Raw genomic sequence first — 19,052 nt, 5'->3', positions numbered from 1 at the left:
GATTTCCCTGTGCCTCAGTATAGTTTCCAGGAGGATCTGCTCCATGGTCTTTCCAGGTACAGAGGTGAGACTGACTGGCCTATTGTTCCCTGGGTCTTCCTTTCTTCCCTTCTTGAAGATGGGGGTTATGTTTCCCCTTTTCCAGTCAGTGGGAACTTCACCAGACCATTTAGCAGCTAGTAAGACTTTCTTTGTATTTTCAATGCCGTATTTCCTTTCATCAGCTTTTGTCAAGGCTCTAAGTTAAAAAAAATAAATCCTAAAACCATATTGGACTTTTAAACTTTACTGGGAAATTAAACAAGTGTTTAATTTCTGGGCAGATGAAATGACCACCCTGATCAATCAGATGTTAAATACTAGAAGAAATAAGTCTGCAGAAAGGATTAGCAGTGACAGTGGGGATTAATCCAACTAAAAGATAAGACTTTTAAAGATACCATGTATTCACTACATTAATGTCATAGTGAAAGTCCCAATCAACTCTAATCAGAATTAGAAAAACACAGCACTTTTGAACAGCTAAATCTAAATCAAAGAAATTCATTACTCAATATCAAAAGCATTTCCTTAACCATTCTATAGTAGTGGAGTAGGAAGGTGTTATTTACTAGGATTTTTCCAGCTTTTACTGCTATAATTTCTGAGACGTGTAATCAGAAACAGAAAATTTGGATTATTTTTCCCTGCAGGTGAAAAGGGGACAGACACTTCATATTTTATTAACTGAGAAAAAGGAGCACACTTATCTGCAGTGTGCAAATAAAGGTCCTCAGCACAGCAGCAGTCCAAAATATTTAAGTGTAGCTAGCTGTGTTCATCTATTTTAAGCTTCTCTGCAGCAGATAAATGGAAGACATGGTGATGGTTACTTTCATGAGAGTAACCAGCACTGTGCCTCTAAGTGAGCTATTTTTTGTATTTATTACATTAATTACATTTTATGCACGTACATTACCAAATGATACACTGTGAACCAGAAGTCAATTTAAAGTTACATTGCTTTCATATTCAGTGAGAAAATCATGGATTTTCAGATCAAGAGTTGGCAGAGTCTATTGGTATCACATGCTAAACCTTTCTAATAGAAAAGGTATTGATCTGAAATCCTGAAACTTTTTTTCTTTAAAGTAAGATACAGGATGATAAAAATGAAGAATGAAATAAAACTTAACAATGATCAATAGTGTCTTTATACTGAATTGGAAGACACTGCACGAACATTAAAAAAGTAAAATTATTGAAGCTTTCAGATGTAGGTTATCAGTTCAATCTCAATTCAAGGGCCTGGTCACACACACCACTAAAGTATCCATCAGAATAGCTTTTACTCTGAGTAAGAGAGTGTCCACCCCCCTTTCTTGGATCCTCTTCCCTTTTTGACTTTACAGGCTTGGGATTGAGACATATAATTCTCTCGCTCTGGAACCAGGATTACCACAGACATTAAAGATTTAGCATCCTATTGGTCCCACCAAGAGGTGAGCATCTGTATTTTTTCTTTTTTAAAAACTGTACTTGGTGATGAAGTAGGCAATGTCTTTTTTATACCAAAACTTTTTAATTTAACAAATGAAACAAAGCCACAAAGGAAAAAAATATTTTAAAGCAATTTAGAAAATTTTAAGTTCCTGTTTAGTTTCATTTAACCAACTAAACTAAACATACACTATGAAAATTAAATTAGAGCTCTTAAATTACATGAACACACAGAACATCATGATTTACTCTGGTCTCACTTCACTTATTAGGATATCACTTTCAGACAATTCAGGGAAGCTGGATTTTCAAACAAATGAAAACCTACTACATTCTCCCTTCGTATTGTAACTATCATGTTATTCAATGGTGTCTTAAACAGGAATTTGTTTTATTTCCGGTCTCTTTTTTTTTTCACCCCCAATTTCTCCAGAGAGCTAGCCTGGACATCTAGGATATTTGGACATCTAGGAGAATATATCTACAGTATTTTCTTCACTGTTTTGTAGTTAGAATCATTCAGGTAAAAAACCTGTAATCACTAGCCTAGAGACCACCTCCTCTGAACATTTTATGCTCCCCTCTGAAACTTCACATTGTTTTTAAGAAACCACTTATAAGATACAGATGAATGTATCTGCCACTACAGGTCTCTATAGTATTTGTCACAGTGCCCAAGCACAAAATAATTAGGTGTGAAGAGAGCACTTCAGCTCATTTCTCTGTGTTCCAGAGAACCCTGAGAAAGTGCTTACTGCAAACTGCTCTGATATTATAAGGAGGATGCATTTAAATCCTGAAGATGAAGCACGTCACATGTAACAGATGCTTCACAGCAGAGGTGACAAAGTTATATCTAACAGAGGCAAGCTAACACCAGAACTGAAAACGGTATAATCATATTAGGCAGAAGCAGCTTGATGTTAACACGGCTAAACTACCGTCTATATGATACAAGCTAGCATCACCACAACATATTCTATTGTATCATGTGAATGTTACAGCCTGAACACAGCATTAGCTCAAGTGTCTCTATATTATTGTTTTTCAGAACAGACATGCTGAATGACAGTTGGTAAAATTGGCATAACAGTAATTCCTTACCTCTCATTCCTGTCCTTTCCTTTACATTATGTGCTTTTTGAAGCAGCATTTCCACTCATAAATATACGTGCATTATCTAATATGGCATGTATCTGACTGTGGTTAGGACGGTACATACAACTGCAACACAAACTTACAAGATGTAATATTTAAAGTGAGTCAGATCTCCCCTACCAAGGTGACATTAAAAAGGGATTTAAATATCCTTAGTCTTACTGGGCAGTACCATTACAGGAACTGTCAGTTCTGCTCTTCCTTTACAGTAAAAATAAAAATATCTAATTAAAAAAAAGTAGAAGCACACACTAGCTGGTGGTTGAAACACATTTATAATCACTTTTGAAGATCTGATCACAGCTCAGTTACACTCACAGCTTAGTTTGATAAAGTTTGACTACATACCTCCAGCAGACCATCTCAAAAGCCAGTCATTCCTGCTCAGACTACTTAGAACCTTGCTGTTGCATTTCACAATAAGAATCTGTCCCATTTTTCATTTTGTTTCCTATGAAGGGAGATCACTACTTTTTTACTAGGCTAGATGCAACGTAGATCGTTTTGCTATTTCACTTCTAGGTCATAGTGTTTGGTGCGTACACAGCTCCTCATGCAACTTTACGTCAAGCTTCAGAAAAATTAAGTGCTATATAAAAACAAGCTAGTACCTTAGTATTCCCCTTTTTTTACTTTCCGTTTTTTCCACTTATATGTCAAGTGTATGCACAGTCTTTCGTGTGCTACCTTGGCAACTAACTCTAAATTACTCTGTTACAAGTCTACAAAAATCCAGCCACTTATTTATGGTTTTATAATGCATAGAATTCTAAGTGTGCAATTCCCACAGTACGTCATAATGATTATTGAAAGTTATTATGGCACACTCATTCTAGCACATAATAGGCATTAATTTACTAAAACATGCTAATGCAATCACAGGCAATCATCTGACCGTAGCCCTCTTATAATGTATGCTCTTTGTAGAAAGGACTTTGTCTGCAGAGCACCTGGTAGACAGGCATCGCAGAATGCTGGACCCTGAGGACAGATGGGGGTTCTTTAGTAAGACAACTATACAAGGTAAACAAAGGTAATAATTAACTGGATCATTAAATACAAATAAACACGAAACCTTCTGTATCTACCATCAGTTTGGACCCCAAACACTAAGCTACAGGTATCAGCACAGAAAAGCATATTTCTATTTATTTATTTATCATATGTATATAATATATTTATATTATCGTATATATATTTTTTTTCAGATGAAAACAAGCCTTAAGGATTAGTTTAGATAGAGACAGTGCTCAAAAAAGTGCAAAGCTTGGGAGAAGTATAGTAAACAGTAGACACTTACATCTCTGGCTGAGTAGGAAAGAAAAGGAAAAACAGAGGAGAGGAGAAGCCTCCACTCCATTCATTGGGCATTCCTTCTGTAAAATTTAATATCTAACTTAAAGAATACAACTGCAATTTGTTAGGAGCTAAATAAGTTTTGAGCATGAAGCTCCATGTCACTGTACAGCTAGTGTTTACATCTTCAATTTTCAATTTTAAGGGATCAACATTGTCACCTACTACTAAGACATCCTATCTTCTTTGGCTTTGGTGAGTAGTATTTTTCCTGAAGAAAGGATTTTTTTTTTCCACAATGCTGCAATTAATTCAATCATAGCTGCTCACCGCAGAAAAAAAGAACTGAATATCCTCTGGATTAAAGAAACAGACCTTTTTTATTCCCCGAAGTCTGCTTTCGCATTTTCTTCCTTTCTCTTTTTCTCCCTTTCTTTCTTATTATGAAAGTTTTCTTCAATACTTCAACTTTACATCATTTTCCGAATTGCACGTATGTTTCAGCATCTCTAGCTGGACTAAATTCAATAGTACAATACTACAATTCAATAAAGTATCACAAAAGTTCACAGGAATTCATGACTAAACAATGATTAAATTTTACTGTGGTCACTCCTACAAGCTTATCAATTGCCTCAGAGTAAGAACCTAGCAACCCAGGGCCCCATGTTGACTACTTTGTAAGTACAGAATTTTACAGTATATGCACTTAAAAATCAATCAATCAATTAATCAATCAATCAAACGGCAAAACCAAAAAAATCAGGGCAGTCTTACAGTTCTACTGGGACTGGGAAGAGAACTTACATAGCTTACACCATGCTTCTATTATTCATTTGCTTACAGTGTTAACTGAGTTTCCATTTAAATGTAAACCGCTGTCAAAGAGAGGTGATGAAGCTCCACTGCTGTGATCACTGGATGGTCCAGGGGAACCTGGAAATCAGATCATGAAAAATAATTGCATATGTTAAAAATATACATATATATCAGGCAATATCTGTACCAGCTGTAAAACACAGGAAGAATTTTTAGTATAAATCACCAAACCAAGCCAGAAGTACTACTGGCATTTTAGAATGACAGCCAATAAAATCTCTATATGCTATGCTTTATGTCTAGAAAGAAAAAAGTTATCTAGATGGCATTTTATAGAGGCTGTGCTCACGGGAACCTCTTGTATGCTTAACTGTTTGCAGGATTAAGCCTTTTTTCACTGAGAATGAGATATTCAAAACCAAGTAACAAATTCAGTTACACAAATCCCATTAATTTAATAAACAAATTTCCTACTGAGTCTTGAAAGTCTCACCTTAAAATATAACCATGGACTGTATTTATAAACAAAGCTAATAAGAAACCCTCAGGCAAGTACTAACTGTACACATACATACACTTTATTAATGGATATACCTTTTTCTTAAAATGCCAGTTACTTTCAAGAATGATGCACCTTCTCACACTGAGAAATTAAAAGCAAACGGTCATCATGAAATGTTAATACTATGTTAATATGTTAAGATTACAGTCCTATTTTTCAAGGTATCTCTTCCTTTAGCAGTTATGCATCATAATCCTGCTTTAGTAGTTAAAGTGACTCCAGGAAAGCCTAATACTTTTGCAACATACAACAATGGAAACAGCACAAAGTCACATCATTGTGTAATTTTTGCTTAAATGTAAAATGTTAACATATAGCACCAATAATATACAATTACTGTCAGACAGCACTTGGTCTTACCAATAAAGCACATAAAATCAATTTCACAGCATTATATTCATCATCACTGAAAACTCATTTCTGCATCTGAAGAAGTCATCTGAAATTGCTTGTAAATCATTTCACATTAATATGTCTGTCAAGTCTAACATCACAAAAGTCAAAAACTCATTCTTACTCATATATTTTTGTATGTATTATACTTACCTCTAAGATTTAGCAAAATGGAACTTAATTCAACAAAAGCTCATTTTCTCCATAACATATCTCTGCCAGTTCAGTGCTGAGGTCTCAGAATTATACCCTGAATTCTGAAGTTTCAGCATGTTTTCATTTTGAGTCCTTTCTGTACAGCATTAGATAATGTCAGCAGAAGGAACTGTTATGCTTTGCTTGTATGGGTCTAACCCAAGCACTGACTTTAGCAGCCAGCTACAACATTTTGTAGCTACTATATACATACAGTAGACCACAAAAATCTATGTTCAGACTCGTAGATGACACAGTGACTGGCTGGAACAGAACATAATTTCCAATTATTTTTAATAAAATTAATGAAATAAAAAAGTTATCATTAAATTCTCCACTGAGGAGCCTGCCTGTTGAGGAATTCCAGCGTCTCCAGCAGTGGATACCTATGACAGGTCCATAAGTCAATCAGATTCTTATCTGAGTATGGAATTATCCCACCTCTTCAGCAATTTAAGCATATCAAAAGACATAAATTTAGGTATTTTCAAATCTCTAAATCCAGGTTTTACCATAATACAAAATAGTACACTAAAATAATTTATTTTTTTTAAGTAGAGAAAACTGACATTAATTGCATGGGAAAGCTAAGAATAAAAGGTTAAGGAACAAATTTCCCTCCTCCCACAGTGTCCCTGCAGACTTGTTTTTCGGTTCAGCAGCTTGCTTTGGTTTTCTGAGTCATAACAAACTACACAGTCTCTCTCAGGCTTTGTCACCTCCACCACTTGATTGCAAGCAAGTTCACAAGTCTTTTAGTCTGCTCCCTGCCTGTTCTGCCTCACTCACTAATGGACTACTCCTTCATGGCCTCATTCAGCATTTCAGAAGCTCCCACTGTATATGCTCAACTGCTTTCATGGAAAGTGTAGTGCTTTCATCTCTCCAAGGAACTCCGTTTGCCTCCCCACATGTCAGCCCTAGAGCGATCAGGTAGTCTTTCCTCCCTGTTCTTAGAACAAAACACAGTATGCACAGACACGTCATATACAGGACACAAAATAGACTAACACAAAGTAAAACTTGTACTGTGCTACTGTAGCCCTTGCCCAAGTAGATGAGACTCCATATCAAGTGTTAGGTACCAGTGTTTACGTAAAAGAAAACATCTGCTACGGGTAAGTGCCCCCTCCGTGACTACAATACAGTATCCCGATGGGTACTCATGCCAGAAAAAAGGTATTTGGTATGTTGTGAGACTTCCAGAAATCATTATTGCCTGGATTGCATTAATGATTCCAGAAATCATTAATCCTCTTACCCCGCCCAAATCATAGTTAGACAGCCAGCCTATGAGGAATGCAAACCTACACTATGACAGGCTTCATCTGTTTAATTTGCTTATTCTCAGCTGTGGCATTTTTGTTATTTTGAGAAGGCTGGGTCAGGAAGGATCCTGTGGGCAAGGAGAAGATCTTTGCCTGATCTTTACCTGAGCAAAAGCTGAGTATGCTCAGAGAAAAAAAACCAAACTTACCCTGTAAGGTGAGAAGGGGTCGGGGAGAGAGAGAGAACAAGGATCATAGAATCATAGAATGTTAGGGGTTGGAAGGGACCTCTGGAGATCATCGAGTCCAACCCCCCTGCCAGAGGAGGACCAGGATATAAGAGTGCAGTACACAAAAGAGACTGAGATGACCCTGGAGGTAGCAGGAAAAAACCAGGTAGAACTCCGAGGTGAAGGAAGAAACTTTGTAAGGATCACAGTGGATTTTGCAGAGCTAGTAGTCACCTAGAAAATCACCAAGATAGCTGACACTAAGCCTAAAGCAAGAACTCATTTGCAGTGGTACAGTCATTTATAAATCCTTTTATATTCTTTTTGACAGAATCACTGAGATTATTCAATTTAAAAAGGTAGGTATTCTACTACTTATTTTAATAAAGCTTGGATTTTATTTTTAACTCTAAAAGCCTTAAGCTTTTTAGACCTAGAAAGGTCTCTACTACAAGTTCTGGTCAACTCAGAGTCCCATCAACAGGTGGTTGTTTATTTCAGTCAGTGAATTACACTAAATCTCTAAATAACAAACAAAACTCCCAAATTACAGGACAGCAGATCAATGTACAGCAAGTAGTCATCAAGACTTTATTCTTTACAACAATTTGTCTTATGACCAACATTGCTGAATGATACTGGAGACCTCTTGTATATAAGTAAAATCTCATTTATCTAACTTGTTAATTACGTCATAGACAACCTCCAATAGACAAAAAGCTCATTCCAGAACAACCACAAAATTAAAATCAAAGGAAACATTCCTGGTAATTTTTAATTACAATGCAAGATTTGCAACTTCAGAATATTCTGATAATTTGGTATAACTATCAAAAAGAAAAATTCTGAAGAGAGCCTGTTTTACCATAAAACATCCTGAAGAGTCTTCCCAGCGGCAGTGAATCTTATCTAAAAGGGTCCTACAAGCCCTGCTCAGCTCTGGGATGGGTAATGGACTTAGCTCCAGAGAATCCTTAGCGACGACACCCAAGGGCCAATGCCATAATATTCTGCAAAAGTTTAACAAATAACCCTCATAGCCACTAATAACTCCCTGACTCAGCTCCAGAAAACAAAACTGCTTCCTTTGGTTTCCAGAAACACAAACCTATCCTCTCTCTAGCTGACAGTGACCTTAGAGCAAACCACAGGCCATGGGATGAGGAATCATTGTAGCCATGGAGCCAGACAACCCAATGAAGCAGAGAGTTAATGACCCTGCTGGTCCATGCTAACTTCTGATCCAGGCCTGATAGTTTTTTGAGAAAGAAGTATTTGCCCTATGCAAAACTATGCCAAGCATTCTGCAATATTTTATAGAACTGCTGATCAAAATCCTGTGGCAGAGAATATTTGCTGCCATAATTTAATTTACTATTATGGATAGTCTAATAATAGTCTAGTAAGGGCCAAGAGTCCCAGGCAGCTGTGAAAGAGACAACGATCAATACTGGCATACCACCCTGGGTTAGGGCCTCCTCCAAATCCAGAAACAAGCAGTCCTTGTCTCATCCTTAAGTGCCAGTTAATCGGTATCCATGTCTAAATCCATGCCAAATCCTGTATTTGTTCACAATAATGAAAGAGTGAAGCAACCAGAAAAATGTGAGAACTGCAGGCAGGTATTTCCCTGTTGTGACAGCTTGTGCTTTTGCTAGCCATGGCATGAGATAATGAAGGGAAGGAAGAGGTATGAGAAGGAAGCAGGGGAGGCAGATGCTACTCCTGATTATGTACTTACAAGAAACAGTAATAATACTGGTTAATAGGAGAGACAGTATGGCTGCATTTGAAGTGAACATACCACAGCACTAAAACTGCCAGCATAGCAGCTGGTCTGACCGAATGCTTGAAGGTAGGGGACCATGTGCCTGAGTCTTCTGGGATGCTAGGAAAGGTCAAGATACTTCAGGTTTATGCAAGTATGCACTTAAATCTTGCCTGCAGTGTGAGTTGGGAAGCACCTTATTGCACAGTAGAATTGCTACTTAGCTTGTTATATATGTCACTGATGCTTCATGACTGGAATTCCCTTTCGTGCATGGGCTTGTGAAAAGCTCTTGAAATGGGGTGCTTTGTCCCACCACTATCCTCCTTAACTTCAGTGTATGACCCTAAACCAGATCTATTTTCCATAATTTTTTACACCTTATTTGCTTATTTCCTCACCACAAGAATGCATATTTATGTCAAGTCACTTACCAAAGATCATCTCACTCATTGAGTACTTTTGACATTTGTATTGGATGGTGTCTTCGTTTAGCCCGCACCCAGGGCTAAACAGTAACAGTTGCTCTCTCACCCAATGTCCTTTCCCCAACTGAGGAAGGGAATTGGGAAAAGGAGGGAGACTCATTTGTAAAGGACTGCAGCGAGTGGGAAGGACCCACTTTAGGAAAAGTACAAAGACAAAACCTGAAGTTTCATTATAAAGAATATTGACCAGACAAAGATCTTCAAATGTAAACATGAGATTTCTTAGAATTTAGATTCCATTTTCAAATGGAAATGATAACGCAGTAAGAACTGAAATAAAGGTTTTAGCATGAAATGTATGGTGCAGCTTAGTAGAGGCCTGTCAAGTTTGCTTTCAATGGGTGTAAGAACCTAGATGAAATGACAAACACTCTTCTAATGACAAGATTTAGACCTATGAGGCCTTATGATGCTGTTGAAATAAAGAAAAAACAAGTACATAGTTGAGCCCAACTTACATTAACCCCCAGAACAAGACACATTTTAAATCTGTTTTGCTTAATTTGGAAAAAGAATCATATGTAAATAAACTGGTGCAAAATTATTTGGTCTGATTAAGTTAGCTGATTCATTATGTACATTTTTCTACTTGCAACATTGATTTCAAGTGAGTAACTCGAATATTTGTATTTGCTAACCAAACGAATCAATATTTTCCCTCATCTGCATTGTTCATAAACAATTTAGTATTGTTACTTTTAAACTACTCAGTTGTCACATCGTAATTTTGCTCTTTGACAAAAATGATCAGCATATCAAAGTAATTTATGAAATATGCACAATTAATATTACACATTTGTTTGGTAAGTGTCCTGAAAATACCCTTCAGTGTGAATGTATGACTCAAATGTTTGTAAACACTACCTTATTGTATTCAAGCAAAGCTTCTGTAGAAAAATTTTCAGATATCACCCATGATTGTCGTGCATTTTAATGAGGTTTTCAGTTTTATTTTGAATAAACTATACAGAAGCAGTAATGCAGTATGCATTAGATTCTGATATGTTAAGCAATAAAGTACACACACAATTTTCTGTTTCTTCCTGTAAAACACGCAAGGATTGAATTCCTATTTCTGTCACTGCCATCTTATTATAAGAATACTGCAAAGAGGAAAACAAATTACTCCTATCCGTTAATTTCCTCTTACCTAATGGGAGCTTTAAAAATGATGGAGCTTCCCTGAGGTACTGAACAGTGATGGTAACTTCATCGCCAGCATTTCGCAGTAGGTGTACCTGTCAGTGTGACAAATAACAGCTACTTTAAACCAAAGAACCACCAGTCATGGAAAGCACATTACTTATAATGAAATCAGCATCTCTGTTGATCTGTAAGAAACTCAGTATGAACATTTCTGACTGGGAAGGAAGAGTATCTTGAGGGTCAAGCCACACCAACAACGGACAAGCGTAGGCAAGAACAATGGAACAACCTGTATAAATAATTTGGAGGGCAACCTGATTTTATATACCAGCTGAACATAACTTCTACGAACAAATTAATTTTATAAAATTGGTATAGGGTAGTAGGCAAATGTGTGTTTATGTAGATATAATACATTAATTGTGTGTGTATACACATAAACAGACACATACATATATATTAATGTCATACATATCTGGATCTTAAGTATTTGGTTGGATTCAGTTCAGTTAAGCACATTTCTCCATTTTAAATATAGTCTTGGTTTTTGTGACTGTCTTCATTATCTACAAGTATTTGCTAACCAGGAGACCACACGTATGTGTACAGACACATGTATTAAAACATCAGAATTTAATCAAAGGCATAGCACACTACTGCATAAAGAGCTTTTTTAAACGCAGAACTTCAAACACCACCTTTAATGAAACTCAATTCCTGTTACAGGGCAGAGTTATTCCCCAGGAATACTTAGGAAACAGGCACTGGGCTCTAATTTGAGCACAACCAGAGCATGAGTGTATCAAGCAGAAAAGTAACTACAGTAAACTAACTCCTATAGACGTATTTAGTGCTCTAATGTTGTAGTTTGAGGAAGCTGGTGCTTGTGTTGCTTCAGGACACTATTTTAGCACAATTCCAGATTGGCCAACATCATGACATGCAGGATTACCTCAAACATTGTAACTCTTCCTCTTGTGTACCTGAAATAATGCTTATGCCAGTGACTGATGTATTAACTCACAAAAAAACGATTAAGCTTATGCCTGATGGATATGAAAACCCAAGACAGGTGAAGAAATCAAGTAAGCAGTCACATAGGCTAAGAATTTTAGACTATAAAAATGTGCAGGAAAGAGTGAGCAAGAGAGCTGACCATAAAACCCCCAACACTAACATGAAGAAAACATTGTCTGGACAGATACATGTTATGATTTGGCTGATTAAGTGAGCAGACATATGAATCACCCATATAAAGTACTATTGTTGAAATCTTACTGTGTGATGTACTTGTAAAATCCATATATTCAATAAAGACTTATAGTGTCTGCCTCCATCCTCCCCACCCATCTTTCAGTCTGTCAAACAATAACTTCCGTTGCTAACAACCTGCATTAGCACTAGGGACCACAGATCAGTCCCTGGGAGGGAACGATAACATTTTGCATTCATGAAGTTATGTAAATCTGGCTCTGCAGGGGAGAAGCAAGAGCTCAATAAGGTCACAGAAAGCACATAACAGGGAGTTTGAGCAGTTTAGAGAGCTTCAGGGACGAGAGTCCAGAAGCAAAGGGGTAAGGGATGCATAAGAGAGAGAGATTTAAAAAAGAAAAGAAGAAAAGGAAAAAGAAAAGGAAAAAGAAAAAGAAAAAGAAAAAGAAAAAGAAAAAGAAAAAGAAAAAGAAAAAGAAAAAGAAAAAGAAAAAGAAAAAGAAAAAGAAAAAGAAAAAGAAAAAGAAAAAGAAAAAGAAAAAGAAAGAAAAAGAAAAGTGCCTGCAGCTTAAGCAAGTTACCCAGAAAGGATGTGCATTTCCTTTCAAATTCTTCCTTCCTGATGGACAGAATCCTCCCTCCCCCAGGGCCCCATTTCTCTGCTCTTCTTGTTCTCTGCTCAGGCATTTTTACTTTTTTTTTCACAGGCTCAATCCACATTTAAATGATTTACTACCAAAAATACAACAGCTAGTGCTACCTACTCTCCCCCAGTACTCTGATATGAGGTGTTCTACTCAAGTCAAAGATTTTGTAGACAATTGACTACAAGAGAACCTGAGGTCTCATTGTGGAAAAAAAACACTGTGGAAAAAACCATGATGATCATTGATTTCTGACTAAACCCTCTCAGGATGATCACAATACGAAGAATCAGGAACTGAAGCACAGTACAATTAGAATGCATCTTTAAGGTCATACAAGAAGGTGTCAGGGCTGCAAAGCAAACCAATGTCCCTTGAGTTCTAACGTATAAGAACAACCATGCCTCCTGAAATCCTCTGCCGCTTATTTCCTGCAATATTTTAGACATTATTTATTACTTACTAAGGAATGAAGATGACTGGTACCTCTGCTACTCCTACCCTACTGTTACAAAGATAGTTTTCCCCTTTATCTGTAGACTATTATACATATTAAATATATATTTTATATATATAAAGTCTATTTGTGTCCTGGTTTGGCCTAAACCAGGTCAATTTTCCTTTCAGTGATTTTTACTTTCAGCTAAGTCTCTTCTAAGTAACTGCACTTTCTGAAAGTAACTGCATGTTTTGCAGACACTGTCTGCTTCCAGGACTGATAACGCTCGAAGTTTGTAGTTATCACTGAGGCACCGGTAGGGATATTGTGCAGAAAGGCTCTTGCTGTACTTGTTCTTAGAGAAACCAAGGTCACTGCTGAATTCCTCACTGCTTACGAGTGAAGAGTCGAAGGCGGGTCGCAGCTGCAGCGGGGAGCGGACAGGGCAGGTGACCCAAAATTGACCAACGAGGGTATTCCATCCCATACACGTCATTCTCAGTATAAAGCGGGGGGATCACGAGGGTCTCGCTCTCTTTTTCTGCTATGGCCGGTGTCCAAGGAGGACTCCGTCTGTTTTCCTGCTGCCCCCGATCCCGATCCGTGCATTCCTGAATCCAGCTCTCGACCGTCGCTAGGCCCAGCCTGGGCCTTCCCGGAGCCTGCCCTGCAGTGCCGGTGGTGACGTGGCTGACTTCAGGGGAGCTCAATCTTGGTTTTGTATATATATTTGTATATATTTGATTATTTCTATTATTGTTATTATACTCTTTTTCATTATTATAGTTTATTAAAACTGTTTTAACTTTCCAACCCAGAAGCCTCTCTCCCTTTTCCCTTTCCCTTTGAGGGGGGGGAGGGTTAACAGAGAGCATCTGTCACAGGTTTAATAGCCGGCCCAGCTTTAAACCGTGACAATTTGATACATATAAAGGACTATTTTATATATACATTAAAATAGACTAATATATATATACACATATGTAAAACTTTTAGTCAAGATTCAGCTATCACATTATTCTTAAATACTTCTGAAATTCTGCAGTAACTGGAAGCTTTGTTTTAAATTTAGTGCCTGATTTGAAGATTCCGGATTTTTATGTTATCTTTAATCATAAGTTCCAGATTATCTTTAGGTGAGGTAAAGGTCAATTGTTTAAAAATAATTAAACTAAAATAAACCAGAACAGAATTAGAATATTAAACTAGAACGTTTGTTTTGTGGATTTACACCAGCTACTTTGCACAAAATGCTCAGAAAATCATGAAACCTATGTCAACTCACATAAACCTTTCCTTGAAAGTAATGCTTTAATATTAGGGTATTTCTGCAGTTCTATCATCACGTAATATTTGGATGCACCAGCAAGATTCAAAATGAATATTCCAGAACATAGTTCTGTTTTGGAATACATCCATGATGAGTCGAATAGGAGCTAAAAAAATACCACGTCTTATAGACATTCACTATCATTCTGCCATATATAGCTGAGCTACATATATATACACATACGTATAGAATCATAGAATCATAGAATGGTTTGGGTTGGAAGGGACCCTAAAGATCATCTAGTTCCAATGCCCCTGCCACGGGCAGGGACAACTTTCCACTAGACCAGGTTGCTCAAAGCCCCATCCAATCTGGCATTAAAATTGCCAGGGAGGGGGCAGCCACAACTTCTCTGGGCAACCTGGTCCAGTGTCTCACCACCCTCACAGGAAAGAATTTCTTCCTAATACCTAATCTAAATATACCCTCTTTCGGTTTGAAACCATTACCCCTCATCCTATCACTACATGCCCTTGTAAAAAGTCCCTCTCCAGCTTTCCTGTAGGCCCCCTTCAGGTACTGGAAGGCTGCTAGAAGGCCTCCCCGGAACCTTCTCTTCTCTAGGATGAACAGCCCCAACTCTCTCAGCCTGTCTTCATAGGAGAGGTGCTCCAGCCCTCTGATCATCTTCGTGGCCTTCCTCTGGACTCGCTCCAACAGCTCCATTCCTTCTTATGTTGGGGGCCCCAGAGCTGAACGCAGTACTCCAGGTGGGGTCGCACGAGAGCAGAGTAAAGGGTCAGAATCACCTCCCTCGACCTGCTGGCCACGCTTCTTTTGATGCAGCCCAGGATACAGTTGGCCTTCTGGGCTGCAAGCACACACTGCCGGCTCATGTTGAGCTTCTTGTCAACCATAACCCCCAAGTCCTTTTCCTCAGGGCTGCTCTCAATCCATTCTCCACCCAGCCTGTATTTGTGCTTGGGATTGCCCAGACCCACATGCAGGACCTTGCACTTGGCCTTGTTGAACTACATGCAGTTCGCACAGGCCCACTTCTCAAGCCTGTCAAGGTCCCTCTGGATGGCATCCCTTCCCTCCAGCGTGTCGACCACGCCCCACATCTTGGTGTCGTCAGCAAACTTGCTGAGGGCGCATTCAATCCCACTGTCCATGTTGCCGACAACGATGTTAAACAGGACCGGTCCCAATACTGACCCCTGAGGAATGCCACTTGTCACTGGTGTCCACTTGGACATCCAGCCGTTGACCGTAACTCTTTGAGTACGACCATCCAGACAATTCTTTATGCACTGAGTGGTCCATCCGTCAAGTCCATGTCTCTCCAATTTAGAGACAAGGATGTCATGAGGGACAGAGTCAAATGCTTTGCACAAGTCCAGGTAGATGACATCAGTTGCTCTTCCCCTATCCACCAGTGCTGTAACCCCATCATAAAAGGCCACCAAATTTGTCAGGCATGATTTGCCCTTGGTGAAGCCATGTTGGCTGTCACCAATCACCTCCTTGATTTCCATGTGCCTCAGTATAGTTTCCAAGAGGATCTGCTCCATGATCTTGCCAGGCACAGAGGTGAGACTGACTGGCCTGTTGTTCCCTGGGTCTTCCTTTTTTCCCTTCTTGAAGATGGGGGTTATGTTTCCCCTTTTCCAGTGAGTGGGAACTTCACCAGACTGTCATGACTTCTCAGAAATGATGGACAGCAGCTTAGCAACTTCATTCGCCAGTTCCCTCAGGACCCGTGGATGCAGCTCATCAGGTCCCATGGACTTGTGCACCTTCTGGTTCCTTAGATGGTCTCGAACTTGATCTTCTCCTACAGTGGGAGGTTCTTCATCCTTCCAGTCCCTGCCTCTGCCTTCTGCAACTTGGATGGTGAAGCTAGAGCTCTTGCCGGTGAAGACTGAGGCAAAGAAGTCGTTGAGTACCTCAGCCTTCTCCATATCTTGAGTAACCAGGTCTCCCGTTTCCTTCTGGAGAGGAGAGGGCCCACATTTTCCCTAGTCTTCCTTTTATCACCGACATATCTATAGAAGCATTTCTTGTTGTCCTTGACATCCCTGGCCAGATTTAATTCTATCAGGGCTTTAGCTTTCCTAACCTCATCCCTGGCTTCTCGGGCAATTTCCCTGTATTCCTCCCAGGCTACCTGCCCTTGCTTCCACCCTCTGTAGGCTTCCTTCCTGTGCCGGGGTTTAACCAGAAGCTCCTTGTTCATCCATGCAGGCATATACACATACACATATACAGGTTATGCTTGCTTTGTTCAAAAGCTGAAAGAGAGTCTTATATTAAGTCATATTGGACCATACGTGAAAAGAGAGTTCAGACATATGTACAAAAATTTGTATGTATTTCATATATATGTATATCTCCATACAAACTGATCCAGAGATGAAAAACACCTATGACAAAAAATGAAGAAACTGTTGGTATATCCTTGTATATGTTTAAATTGGACTGCAGTCACTTTTCAGTCTCCACTTGATGAATTTGTCTTCCCAAACTTCATTAATATCTTCATCAGGCTTGAAATGAAGTGATGTTGTTCTAGCCCAGCCACACCACCTAATGACTTTGCGCTGTTTATGCTAAACTACATTGCGACGGAGCCTTCACAACTACATCAAACGCTTTTAAATGTTTATAAACAATGTTTATAAACCCAAATGTTTATGAAAGACAGAAAGTCAACTTTTTTTTGCCACACTGTACTGATAGAACCACTGAATTTTGAGTCATTGACTAACAAAGTTTAATTAGAAATATCGTCTGTTAGTGTACGCATAAAGTTAACAAATAATTAATTAATTCATTCTCTTTAAAAAAAAAGTAATTAATTATGAATTTACATGTAAGCACTTGAAACAGCAGATGTGCTTCACTTTGTAGTCTTGCGCATAACCAGGTAGTGAATATTATTGTATTAAAAATAAATAGTAAGTTGTTTAAATTCCTGATCCTTACATGAAAGTTGATTCGGTCCCAGAAGTGGAAAGACATTTGGCCTGATCCTTGAAAAGAAACCCCAACCTCAGGCCAAGTACATCTGGCTGCAAAAAATCCAACAAGTAAATACCCTGCAGGCATCCGCACTGACATCTGCACCGCATGGAGGGGGACAAACGCCCTGATCTGAAATTAGGAGGGTAACGCGTGTTACTTTTATGTGTAGGGGGTGCAGGAGCCCAGGCGCTGGCAGTGGGGCTGCGGGGCCTCTGTGAGGAGAGGCCAGGGCTGCCTCGGGCCGGACACAGCCGGTTCCAGCCGGCTCCGACCCACCCACCGAAGGGCACGGCTCCAGGGGGAGGCAGAGGAGCAGGGAATGAAGGAGGGAAGTTGAGCCTGGGAAAAGGGGTGGGGGGAAGGTGTTGGTTCAATTTTTTTGTCTCTGTTTCTCAGTACCCATATCTATTTTAATTGGAAATAAAATTAATTAATTTTCCCAAGTCGAGTCTATTTTGCCTGTGGGCACTGGTAAGCGATCTCCCTGTCTACCTTGACCCATGAGCTTCTTCACCCTATTTTCTCCCCCTCTCCTGTTGAGGAGGGGGACTGAGAGAGCACCTGGGTTGGCATTTGGCTGCTGCCCAGGGCTGACCCACCACCGTGGGTTCAAGAAAGCTTTACCAAAAAAAAAAAAGAAAAATTAAAGGAGGAAGTGCAGCAATGCTATTCACATACAATGGAACAATGCCAAAAAGGTGATACAGTAGGAAAAGGAAAGGACATCCAGAGTATTCCGCATTCCCTTCCAAAGAAAAAATGTCAGAAGGTCAGTATCAGGGTAGCAGGAAGTCAGAATTGGTAAGAAATACAAGATCCTGTCACCAGATGCTGCTGTATCTTGTGATACACAGAATCACAGAATGGTTAATGGTTGGAAGTGACCTCTGCAGGTCATCTAGTCCAACCCCCTGCCAAAGCAGGTCCCCCTAGAGCGTGTTGCACAGGGTTGCGTCCAGGCGGGTTTTGAATATCCCCAGAGAAGGAGACTCTACAGCCTCCCTGGGCAGCCTATTCCAGTGCTCTGATACCATTTTAATTGTCATTGTGTGGTAACTATATTAGTAACTCTGACTTTAGCTTATAATCAGCATAGCTATGTCAGTATTTTGTAAAATCCAACAGGTAATTTCAAAGCCAATGAATTTATAATATAATAACAATACGGTACTAAAATATGTAATGGGAAGAAACATAAACCAAATAAAGTTAATACTGAGAACTCACTTTCTTATTCACAGTTGGCTTTTTAGAAAGGAACAAATGTGAACCATTTTAATTCTTTGACTTTGGAATAACAAGGAAGAATATTAACTTCCTTATAGATATAAGCATTTTGAAGAAAACTTTCAAACACAGCACTAGAACTGTGTTTCCTCTTAAATAAGCAAAGAATGTTTGCACACAAACATTTATATTTGTCAAGAAATGAGAGGACACAGCATGACAGACATACAGCCTAATGTACTTTTGGAAGATCTTAGTCAAATGTTACAAAGATAATTTAAATCCAAAAACTGTATGGAACAAAACAAAACAAAACAATAGATTAGAAACCGCTGCAGAGTGTGAAATTTGGTTTTTAATTCAAATGATATTTTGAAAAGGAAAGAACTGTAATATTAATGCTTTGTTTTAAAATTACCAAGCAGTTACAC

General features: G+C 38.8%; 1 protein-coding gene across 1 annotated transcript in view; it reads right to left on the bottom strand.

Annotated features, from left to right (window-relative positions):
* SNTG2 (syntrophin gamma 2) overlaps positions 1 to 19,052 on the bottom strand; it is a 310,557-nt gene that overhangs the window by 103,821 nt on the left and 187,684 nt on the right. The window contains exons 7-8 of the mRNA XM_068409305.1: positions 10,807 to 10,894; positions 4,778 to 4,869 (exon numbers count right to left, since the gene is read on the bottom strand). Coding sequence (XP_068265406.1) covers positions 4,778 to 4,869; positions 10,807 to 10,894 — 180 coding nt within the window. The remainder of the gene's footprint in view (positions 1 to 4,777; positions 4,870 to 10,806; positions 10,895 to 19,052) is intronic.

The sequence above is a fragment of the Nyctibius grandis genome, chromosome 1 (assembly GCF_013368605.1).
Source record: "Nyctibius grandis isolate bNycGra1 chromosome 1, bNycGra1.pri, whole genome shotgun sequence".
NCBI classification, from domain to species: Eukaryota; Metazoa; Chordata; class Aves; order Nyctibiiformes; family Nyctibiidae; genus Nyctibius; species Nyctibius grandis.
The sequence above is the reverse complement of the archived record's forward strand: the minus strand, read 5'-3'. Positions and strand labels throughout refer to the sequence as shown.